Source organism: Lampris incognitus, chromosome 12 (assembly GCF_029633865.1).
Source record: "Lampris incognitus isolate fLamInc1 chromosome 12, fLamInc1.hap2, whole genome shotgun sequence".
NCBI classification, from domain to species: Eukaryota; Metazoa; Chordata; class Actinopteri; order Lampriformes; family Lampridae; genus Lampris; species Lampris incognitus.
This window is the reverse complement of record NC_079222.1, coordinates 29,036,927-29,048,721: the sequence shown is the minus strand read 5'-3', so window position 1 is coordinate 29,048,721 and position 11,795 is coordinate 29,036,927. Positions and strand designations below refer to the sequence as shown.

Here is an 11,795-nt window from a genome sequence, read left to right as displayed (position 1 = left end):
TAGCATACGCTTCTTCACTTCAACAACCCCCGTCACACTCCTTCTCCCCTCTTACAGTCACTTACATCCTATTTTGTCCTCTAGCTCCCCCTACTGTCCTCTAACTGCATCAACTCAAGACATCACAGCTATACACTATTCTTTTGTTTTTCCTTTTTTAATTTTGTTAATAAATCCACCCTCCTGGCGGCTAAAGATTCCACTGCCTCTGAACTGCCTCTTTTGGTTCCACAGAATTCCCGCTACATTATTTTGAATGTTATACATGATTCATCTGGAGAAAACACTAAATCTGTGAAATTAGTAATCCTAGTTTTTCAGTGCCCAAAGCGTCTGAAAAACAAAACTGGTCAAGTCAGCCTTTAAGGGTGGCACATTTTATTGTGTTTAAGGCCGTGCATACGTAACAGCACACCAGTCCGACGCCCATGCTCCAACAGGAAGTGAGTGACATCACATCATCCCGTCATCCCAGAGGAAGTCACATCCAGTTCAAGAAGAAATAAATCATATCCAGTATTTTGGACAAAATAAACGCAGTGCAGTGATTAAAAAAGGGAGAGGATGAAGAGTTCGAAAAGGACATACAGCTTGTTCTTTCAAGATATTACCCCCAAATTAAACTTACAGCATTTCGAAGAGAAGTTTTTTGTTTTATTTACACTTATTTGCCCTTTTTCCCTTGACTTCTTTTTGCAGCATGTTGAGCATATATTTTTATTTTGTTTTCATTATCCATTGCGAGAGAGCCAATATAATTTGAAGCGTCTCTACATTTTTTTTCCACATGTTGGCAAATACCAATGTCCATTACCTTAGCATTCACAATTAGTTAATGGATTATGTTTTACCACCTAAAAAAATCAATTAAATAATTTTCAACAGACTGCGCCTTCCACCTTCTAGTGCCTACTTTTGAATTTTGCAATAAGCAAAAATTCAAACCGCTAAAATATTTAGCCTTTATGAACTTGACAGGAGTCTGCACTGCCAGAGCCACTATGCCTTCAGGACTTATCCATGGAAAACTCAACAAAAGAAAGTGAGACGAAACATGAACAAAATATTTTCTTCAATAGAAAAGTAGTGTTGTTAGTATTGTATATGGGCATGATGGGTTGTGGAGTTGTGGTATGGTATATGGTACAGTGTATGGGCAATATAGTATAAAAGCAATATGGTACAATATATGGACATAGGTTGTTGATTGGTCAACCATAACAAGACTCTGTATAGTAACACCATACGTGTTGTGCATACATGCTTGCCTCCAGTGTCCTGTTGTTGTTCCATTTGTTTCTTCTGGTTTTTTCTTCTTCCTTTTCTTTGTTTGTTTTCTTTTATTTATTTATTTGTTTGTTTTTTGAGTCTGCAAGTGCTGGAAGTTGCTGTGGACAGGAGTCAAATTCCTGGTGTGCATAGGCACATTTGGCCAATAAATCTCAGTCTGATTTTGAGTCTGATATTGAGTCTGATTCAGATTCTGAAAGATAGTCTGTGTACTTTTTTCACAATATATCATTAAAGTGGCGGGTAAATGAGCACAAATCTGTGTTTTGGGATACCCATACCCCCGGAAAACATATCAGTAACCACCGAGCCAATTCTGTATGATTAAAAATGTTGCGAAGTATACAAAACAAAGCTTCAAAAACGTGTAAAAATCTGCAGCGTCCACTGGTTTCAGACTCTGGGGCTGTGGCGCCGAAAGGAAGCCGGCGACGTCACCAAGGAAGCCGGCCAAAAAATCAAGGAAGGAAAACGGGAAAAATACCCAAAAACGGTCTAACTCCGCAAATCAGTTCTATACATGGTTCAACACATTTTAACATGTCAACAGCAATACATCTCCCACATTTATCAAGTATTTTGAAGCACATCTGTCAATTTGGTTACCCTGCTCTTTAAAAACTTTAACAATGTTCAGACCACTATCATACATAACTGTATCCTATATCTTGAAACTGACAATCTTACATGTGTTGGCCATGTATTTAAGTACTTGGTTTCATTCATCAGTCAGTTGGGGCACAGGCCTTTCAGTCGATGTGACGTAGAGCTCTGCATAGGAGAGTGGCATAGAGCACGTTTTGAGGATGCATAATGATAAAGTGTTACTCTTACTGAGCCTACAAGGAATAACCTCAAAATTGAAGATGCAGTCCAAATAAAGTATGGCTCAGCCTGCTTCTTGGCATGCGGTCTCAAGTTTAATATCCAGTCTCAAGTTCAATATCCAGCTGCTTGGCCCATCTTCCTTCTGTCTGACACAGCTGTGATGCACCTATTCTCCTTTGCCACGGCATTGACCACATTGAAGAAGTATTCAAAATCCTCCACCTTGTGTCCAAGAGCTTTCAGTCCATCTATCACATACTTATGACAAAACATGCACACACACACACACACACACACACACACACACACACACACACACACACACACACACCACTTTTTTCATCTTATGTATCACTTATTTCATACTTAATCATCATCATGAAAAATTGTGACTTCATGAATAAAATTTATTTCCATGAAATCACTTTAAAAAAAGGTCTAACACTGTAAAAACAATACCTGTTATGTTACTACTACAAGCCAACTGAAGGCTCGAGCCATTATGTTAACCATTAGCCTGTAACTTAAAGTGCAACAAACGGCCCCTGTTGAGCCACGAGGAAGAACGCAAATGGATTACCCCTTCAAATCCAGGCTCAAATTTCAGGTTGTTCTTGGCATCGACAAATACCACAGGTGCAGCAATGGCATCGCCAAGACTCTTCCCTAACCAAAGATGATTTATCAGAGACTGTGAAAAATCAAATGAGATCATACGGTGACGTTAATAAGGAAGAGTACAGTAGGCAAGGTAAAAAAAAAAAACAGACAGGCTGATGGACAGATAACTCAAAAGGTAGATAGAAGAGACAGACAGAAAGGCAAATAGCTAGTTAGCTAGCTAGCTAGCTAGATAACTAGATAGATGGGCTGTGTTAGAGAGTAAATGTGGTTGACTTACTGAGGCCATTGCTGTGGTGATCATACTGCCACCTGAACCTCCAATCACAATTATGTCTCCAGATTTGGACTCCAGCAGAGCTGGAGCCATTGAAGAGGGGGGCTGTTCCCCTGGGGGGAAAAATTCAACCAAATTGATCTGAAAGGAAACTTTATGACGGTATTCCATAATGGTAATATATATTTCAATCAGTGGGGAGTAATGAGGTAATATGAGTAAGATAAGTATGTGTTTGTGACTGTACCTGGCCTCAGAGAAGCTGCTCTCCCACAGAAATCAATCAGTTCATTGTTGAGAAGGATGCCTGTTCTGGGGGAGTAAACGGATGCACCAAATCTACAGTATATGAAGAAAATAAATAAATAAATAAAGTAAGCCAAAGGGAAGTGTGGAAAAACAGACTACAAAAGGGTTTGTTTGTCTTCCGACATGTCGATTTTCATGAAGGAGGGATCTAATATTGATGATTGTAACACAGCAGATAGTGTGGTACGTTTCTTTTTTTTCCGAAATGGCAGGTTTCATAGGATTCTGTAAACGAGGCTTTAGGCTGACATTTGATTAATTGTGCTCGTGACAGAGACGGCTGAGCCATCTTCAGCCAGGACAGACACATGTGTGGTCCCGTAGTGGTCCGAGGAAGGCTTGACGTTGTAGTAGGAATTATTGTGAGTACGGTCTGGCGATATCCTTTCCCTGATCCGATCAGCGTAGTGGGAATCAATCAAATGTGCTGCAGTCTATTAAAGAAAATAAAAATAAAGCCACTATGAGACTTTCTTGTCAGTGAACACGCGACATAAGGAAAGTCGAAGTTAAAGTGATTTTTCACCGTTGTGTCAGTGTACTGAGGATCCTTAATGCTCCCCTTTTGCCCATTTGCAAATTTAAGTGCTTCTACGTAACGGTGGTAGGTTTGGATTTTCTGGTCACCCTCAATGGATTTTGCGGAGAGGTTGAACCCTGACAAAAGACAGTGACAACCAGCATTGAAGCTATTATGATGAATGATGACGATAAATGATGACTTATGATAATGGCCTGTCACAACTTAGGTGCAACAGAAAGGTAATTTCTGTAGTCATAGGCGAGGAAGACTTATTTTATGCAAATCACCTTTCATGAGATTCAGAATGAGCGCAAGCGTGGCGCCCCCTGCAGGTGGCGGCGGGATGTGCAACAGACTGTCTCCTATAGGAATTGTCCAAGCATCGCCCATCCGCAACCGGAAAGTTCTCAGATCCTCCATTGTAATCGTCCCACCTGGGAGAAACACGGCAGACAGTATGTTAGTTGTTATCTCGTATAAAGTGTGTCAAACCAACCCTAACCCTTTCTGTATGTGAGAAGTGCTAACTCTTTAACCTTCAATGGTGGGCCAGTGGTCACCCACCCTGCTCCTGGAGAGCCACCATCCTGCCAGTTTTCACTCCAATCCTAGTTTATCACACCTGATTCTACTTATTACCTACTTGCTAAGACCTTGATTAATTGACTCAGATGTGTTAAATTAGGGTTGGAGGGAAAACCAGCAGGACGGTACCTCCCCAGGAGCAGGGTTGGTGACCACCTCTCAACATATGTAAACTCCCCGTCCAATTTGAACCCACCTGCAGCTTTTATGTCTTCGATTAAGTCAGATCCGATCTTGCCTTTGTAGAAGGCAAAAGCTCCTTGTTCTGCAACGATCTCCATCGTCTCTGCCAGCTTGGGGAATTTGAGTGTGTCCCCTTTGCTCAGAACCGTTTTATTGTTGTTGCAGAACAACTCACTGGAAGAGAACAGCCATCGAGAAGAACGATCTTGTTTATAACACGGGGAGTACAAACAGTTTGCACACATGACCGAACAGAAATAATCACACAGCAACATCAGTGATACTGTGGCCTCTCTGGGCTGCAGGATCGTTGATGAATATTCACTTCAGCGTTCCTGAGATTCCAAATGGCACGATGTCTCTATAGGAAGACAGTGGCGCAGTTATGTATGTCTCTATTTTTATTCACAGCTCGTGAAAGCACATTTGAATCTCAAATGATGCCTGTAAGAAACACTGATGGAAATTGCCCAACCCATCTGCTGTGTGTCAAGGGCACTTTCCACTGCATCGGCATCTGCATCTGCGCCCAGAACTCTCTGTGTGTGTGTGTGTGTGTGTGTGTGTGTGTGTGTGTGTGTGTGTGTGTGTGTGTGTGTGTGTGTGTGTGTGTGTGTTTGGAGGGGGAAAGATGGTCCAGAAGTGAGGAGATGGCACCCTTTGAAGCTAATTTCAGAGCTAGGTTTTAGGAAAGCCCTACGCTCTGGGTGTGCTGTGGAGGGCTCAGAGTTGAACAGCTACAGAAGGAGTGTCATAGTAGAAATGAATTTGTCAGTTTTCAAGAGAGCATTTCTGAAAAGTTTGGCTGAAAAGTACGTATCCTCCACTAATATCTCTAATCGTTGTAAAGATTAACATCCATCCATCCATCCATCCATTGTCCAAGCCACTAATCGCAGGATGCCGGAGCCTATCCCAGCAGTCATTGGGCGGACCTCGGGGAGACACCCTGGACAGGCCGCCAGTCCATCACAGGACTGACACATTCACACCTAGGGACAATTTAGTACAGCTGATTCACCTGACCTACATGTCTTTGGACTGTGGGAGGAAACCGGAGCACCAGGAGAAAACCCACCGCAGACACGGGGAGAACATGCAAACTCCACACAGAGAACGACTTGGGATGCAGCCCCCCCCCCAAGGATTGGACTACCCTGGGGTTCGAACCTGGGACCTTCTTGCTGTGAGGTGACTGCACTAACCACTGCGCCACCGTGCCGCGTAAAGATGAACATTTTGCAGAATATTTATACATATCATTTTGAGAGCTTCAGTTCAATAGACAACCACGGAGATGCTGTACCAGAGAGAGGAGCCTTTCACCAGGTCTCTGATGATTGGATTGGTCAGGAGGTGTTCAAGAAAAGGTGGCAGAGGGAAACCCTCCCTGGCCAGTTTAATGGTGGGCTCAAACAGCTTGGCCCACGGTAGTTTACCATAGCGGCGGTGCACTTCTTCATAGCCTCGGAGCTCTCCGGGAACACCAGTCCACTGGATGCCTACGAAGCACATTATGCAGTTTAGCAACAATTTATTATTAACAACAAACAAGAGACATAATTCTTTATTATCTTTTTTTATTTTGGATTTTTCCCGCTTTTTCTCCCTAATTGTATCCAGCCAATTAGTCCACTCCTCCGAGCCATCCCGGTTGCTGCTCCACCCCCTCTCCCGATCCGGGGAGGGCTGCAGACTACCACATGCCTCCTCCGATACATGTGGAGTCGCCAGCCGCTTCTCTTCACCTGACAGTGAGGAGTTTCGCCAGGGGGACGTAGCGCGTGGGAGGATCACGCTATTCCCCCCAGTTCTCCCTCTCGCCCGAACAGGCGCCCAGACCGACCGTAGGAGGCGCTGGTGCAGCGACCAGGACACATACCCACATCCGGCTTCTCACCCGCAGACACGGCCAGTTGTGTCTGTAGGGACGACCGACCAAGCCGGAGGTAACACGGGGATTCGAACCGGCGATACCCGTGTGTAAGCCACCCAGACGCCCCAAGAGATGAGATTGACCGCCGATGAAATTGTTACAGCAATTGTCAGTTAGATAATGACAACGACTAAATGAATTTGTACTTAGAAGGGTGATTTAACTTGTCTATATAACTTCTCTATTGGTTAAGGATGAAATTAAAAGATTTACCTCTAAATATATTGCATCAGCCTAGGAATTAAAGGAGAGCTGGTATGATGTAAATTATCGAGAGGAAGATGAACCCACCTGGAACTAATTTAAATGTGGTGGGGCAATCATTTAGCAGGTCAGGCTTGAATGACAGAGGAACAGTTTCTCTGGAGCTGAAGACTCTCACCTTGCCTAGGAGTAATGGACCAGAGACCGGAATGAGACCAAAATTAGAGAAAACTAACGGCTACAGAAAGAATGTCAGTTAAATCAGAAGAATTCATATTGAGAGACCTGCCTGTTTTATCTCTTATAGTGAATATTGATCCTCCTCCCAGCCCCATGCTTTGAGGATTAACCAACGAAGTGCAGAGAAGAGAAGCAATGGCGCCATCTACTGCTGACCCACCCTGCTGGAGGATGTCTCTAGGAGAAGGGGGGAAATATATATATATATATATATATATATATATATATATATATATATATATATATATATATATATTGCTGAATGGCTAGGAAATATGAGATAAATCAGCCAGTTTCTCAGTAACTGACAGCTGACCACCCAAATCCACAACCATTCACAGAATAACACACACACACACAGAAACACTTGTTTTTCTACACTTGAGAGGACCCTTGTTGACTACAATCTTTCCCTTGTCTATAACCCTAGCCATTTCCACCTTAACACTTACCATAATCTTAAATCTAATCCTGACCCAAAATCCAAGTCCTAGCTCTTTGAAGAAATGAGGACTGACCAAAATGTCCTTGCTTTGCAGAAATGTCCTCAACCTTATGGTTAAATACTCAATTTGGTCTTCCAAAATACAACTTAACAAGAACACACACACATTCACAAAAAAATACACAAATTTAGCATGAGAAGAAGGCTGAAAAGAAAAGAGACCCAACCTAGGCCCACTTCAGCGTTGGAACGAGGCCTGTCGAGATGCCTTAGGTAAGATCATTGAGTGCCTGGTCCATGCACCTGTGTTGGTACCCTTCTACCCCCTACATTTTGCATGTAGACACTAGCATGAATGGGCTGGGCCGTTTTGAACCAGGAGTACCCAGAGGGTCTCAGGTCAGTGGCCTTTGCCAGTCGGAAAATTAGTGTGTCTGAGCAGCGCTACCCTGTCCACCAGGTAGAATTTCTGGCACTAAAGTGTGCAGTGGTGGACAGGTTTCATGAATACCTGTACGGCGCTAAGTTTACCGTGAGAACTGACAATAACCCATTAACATATGTGCTTACTTCAGCCAAGCTAAATGCCACAGGACATCGCTGTCTCGCCGCCCTAGCCACGTACGAATTTACCATCCAGTATCATCCAGGGTACCACAATATTGATGCTGACCTGCTGCCCCGGCAGTATGCCAAAGGAGAGGCTAAAGACTGAACAAACATCCTACTGTCAGGTATCAAAGCCATCTGCCAGCGAGCCTGTGTCAATGAAGCACCAGATGCTCCTGTCAAACTAGTAGAGCAACTAGGAGCCCCAGCAACAGCTGTAATAGAAGCATGTGCATTCCCTGTGAACAGCTGAAGACAGCTGAAGACTTAGACCCAGTGATTGGACCTGTGAAGAAGCTGATTGAAACTAGTGAGGTACTGACTCATGCTAAAAGTGAGCCACGTGATGTTGCATTGCTCACCCGAATATGAATGGTGTCATGCATCTCCTTGAAGTCGAATACGAATGATTTGTTTGTGAGACAGGGCTCACTGCGGCAGTGGCTGCCCTCAGCTCTGACAAATTGCTGTACTGTCTAACTGGGCAAGATATTACTAGCTCCAGATTTAATCAACTGGTCATTTCACCAGCGGTGGTAACTGTCTCCAAGTGCCATTGGGCAGCAGCTGAGGATGTAATCAATGGTGCCTCTTTCTGGGTTTAAAGGTAGAAGGGCATCCGGGTAGTGTAGTGGTCTATTCCGTTGCCTACCAACACTGGGATCGGCGGTTCGAATCCCCGAGTTACCTCCGGCATGGTCGGGCGTGCCTGCAGACACAATTGGCCGTGTCTGCGGGTGGGAAGCCGGATGTGGGTATGTGTCCTGGTCGCTGCACTAGCGCCTCCTCTGGTTGGCCGGGGCACCTGTTCAGGGGGGAGGGGAACTGGGGAGAATAGCGTGATCCTCCCATGCACTACATAATAGATGTCATAAACTACATAAAAGAAAAAAAAATTGGTGGGACTGTGCCCAAGAGTTTTAACAGTCCAATATCTACTCTCACCTTGTCCATGAATCCTGACGCCCACCTACTTCACACCTTTTAACACTTTACCTGGGTATCTAGAAAAGCGCTATATAAATGTAATGATTATTATTATTATTATTATTAGTAGTAGTAGTAGTAGCAGTAGCAGTAGCAGTAGTAATAGTAGCAGTAGTAGTAGTACCATGCAAACGTGGTGCCATCAGCCTGAACCTTGTCATCGCAAGTGGTGGGGTCCGGTTTATTCTTGCATTGCAGCGTTTTAGTCGACATGATTGTTGTTACTAATTTAGAGTCTCAGGGATCTTTTTCCGGTTGGACAGAGAGAGATGGATGAAGCTGGATTATGTTACTGTCAGTAATCCCCACATGGAGAGAGCATGTTTGACAAATATGTCCTTGTTCATTTCCTCCTGTATTTTCTTAAAAAGTACAAAGGATGTGAAAGGTCATGCTCTCATCAAATAAGTCTGTGGAAATGCTCCGGGGGGGTGGAGGGAGGGGGGGATTAAATACTTCCTTTGCCTGTAGCGCAACAAAAGCCAAATAAATGTGGGGAAAGATTCGCCCAAGAAGTGGAGAGGCAACTGATTGGAAACTCTTGGCAGCGGATGAAGAATAAGGCAGTGAAACGCTGTGTGCACACCTCAGTGAAAGACCTGAGTGTTATTTGTCATGTTTTACTTTCGAGATTGCGCAAGACTTATTTTAAGCGTGCTTGATTGATGAGTGCCGTGAAAGTTTGATATAAAATTGCCATATAATGACACATATTGATACCCGGTTAAGGGTCTCATACTAATCTGCATGGTGCAAACACAAACTTCACTTTGATTTGGATTTATTTTATTTATCTTTGTCAAAGTGACTGCCATCTATGTATTTTAAAATAAACTGGAAGGAAATACAGCAAATCAAGAACAAAACTGTATTGCGAAACTTTTCAGGTACAGGAATTGTCCCTCCAAAGACAACATGAGGTTTTAACCTTCAACTAAACTTTTACTTTGAAATTCGGCGGCGATGATTAATTTGATCCAAGAAAGGAGAGATGTTTATTCTGCAACTCAGCTACGGTAGGTTATTCTTCAATATGACAGTGTCCAGTATCGTAAACTGTTCACACAATTATTCCCTAGAGTTTATATTTCACCCGGACCTGAAATATAGCCTGTACGTCTCAAGTAACAGTTGCGTTATAATGTCAGAAAAAAACAAAACAGAACAAAAAACAAAACAAAACAAAAACAAAAACAAACAAAACGCGAAAGCCTATCTAACAGAGCCTCACAATCTAGAAAAAAAGCCCCAAGTAAACGTCCAGTGAAGTGATTCCACAATTTACATTTTTTCTCCATAATATTAATTTAAAATATAACGATAGGAGTGGAGTGCTGCACATCAACAAATAACCACATGGTTCTAAAAAAAAAACAACAACCCCTAAACATCCATTAACCCCCATTAAACATCCACATTTACCTGCCAATCTCGGAACAGCGTAGCGAGTCTGCAGACACGGCTGCGTGCGCGAAGTGTCCGCGCGCGCATTCACGGGGGACAAACAAACTGATGCACAGCCAGATGAGCGCGGCCGCCAGGAGTAAACCGGCGCAGAGGACACAGCGCACCTGCCAGGTCTTACACGGAGCCATGAACGAGCTGTCGCGTGCACCCGTCCTGACCGGAGACCTCGAGGAGCTGAATTAACGATTGCTGTGTGTCGATGCGCGCATCAAGTTGGGCAATCCTCAAATGGAGTTACTCCTCCCCTCCGCCCAAACCATCGCCCCTGGCAGAACACAGGAGCCAAAACACGTGTCGTTACTGTGAAGCTTTACCAGTTTACACATGTCCATACAATCATACGCTAGATTAACCCCCCCCCCATAGTCTTACTGTATTTAACATCACTGCACATCTGTCTACCGCATGATATACTGTCACAAACACACACACACTCGTTTCACTATCCTAATGAGGACCCCTCATTGACCACATTCATTTCCTAGCCCTTAACCCTAACCTTAACCACGCAAACTGCATGCCTAACCCTTACCCTAACCTTAACCTAACCCTAATTCTAACCTTAACCCTAAAACCAAGTCCTAACCCTAAAATAGACCCTTTTACTTTTGAGGACCTCTAAAATGTCCACACAAGGTAGGTGGTTTCTGGTTTTTCTATCCTAATGAGGACAATGAGGACATTTGGTCCACATTAGGATAGAAAAACATGTACACACCCACACCCACACACACATAGCGGTTTTTTTTTCTCCCGAAGTACTCAAGTAATGAGGAGCGGAATATCAACGCAGACACAGGACAATAACTTTTAATACATTGCAGTACAGGCCTGTTCCGTGCGTCATGGTCATCAGCTGCTAATGTGCTGATGAGTGCATGACGCACGGAACAGGCCTGTACTGCAATGTATTAACACTTCCCCCCCCTATATCTGTGTTTATAGTACATACATATATATATATATATATATATATATATATATATATATATATATATATATATATATATATATATATATATATATACACTACCGTTCAAAAGTTTGGGATCACCCAAACAATTTTGTGTTTTCCATGAAAAGTCACACTTATTCACCATCATATGTTGTGAAATGAATAGAAAATAGAGTCAAGACATTGACAAGGTTAGAAATAATGATTTGTATTTGAAATAAGATTTTTTTTACATCAAACTTTGCTTTCGTCAAAGAATCCTCCATTTGCAGCAATTACAGCATTGCAGACCTTTGGCATTCTAGCTGTTAATTTGTTGAGGTAATCTGGAGAAAT

General features: G+C 43.1%; 1 protein-coding gene across 3 annotated transcripts; it reads right to left on the bottom strand.

Annotated features, from left to right (window-relative positions):
* Positions 1–361: 361 nt before the first annotated feature.
* ggt5b (gamma-glutamyltransferase 5b) lies at positions 362–10,689 on the bottom strand. Of its 3 annotated transcripts, none has more exons than XM_056290595.1 (12): positions 10,460–10,689; positions 7,046–7,173; positions 6,844–6,939; positions 5,923–6,118; positions 4,630–4,790; positions 4,136–4,282; positions 3,852–3,982; positions 3,575–3,759; positions 3,264–3,355; positions 3,020–3,168; positions 2,699–2,809; positions 362–2,376 (listed from the first exon to the last, which is right to left on the bottom strand). In XM_056290595.1, the coding sequence occupies exons 1-12, from the start codon at positions 10,630–10,632 to the stop codon at positions 2,230–2,232; spliced, it is 1,716 nt and encodes a 571-aa protein (XP_056146570.1). In that variant the 5' UTR covers positions 10,633–10,689; the 3' UTR covers positions 362–2,229. The 3 variants fall into 3 exon arrangements, with proteins under 3 accessions (XP_056146570.1, XP_056146571.1, XP_056146572.1); XM_056290596.1 differs by having other exon boundaries at positions 3,020–3,129; XM_056290597.1 differs by lacking the exon at positions 10,460–10,689 and adding an exon at positions 8,739–8,848.
* Positions 10,690–11,795: the final 1,106 nt, after the last annotated feature.

Bases quoted from the DNA above. Each gene is read 5' to 3' on its own strand.
- ggt5b (XM_056290595.1), bottom strand. From the start codon at position 10,632: ATGGCTCCGTGTAAGACCTGGCAGGTGCGCTGTGTCCTCTGCGCCGGT. The intron at 3,356-3,574 runs GTCAGCCTAAAG...CATATACTGTAG, and splicing joins ACGAGCACAATTAATCAAAT to ATTTGGTGCATCCGTTTACT. The intron at 3,169-3,263 runs GTACAGTCACAA...ACCGTCATAAAG, and splicing joins AGCAGCTTCTCTGAGGCCAG to TTTCCTTTCAGATCAATTTG.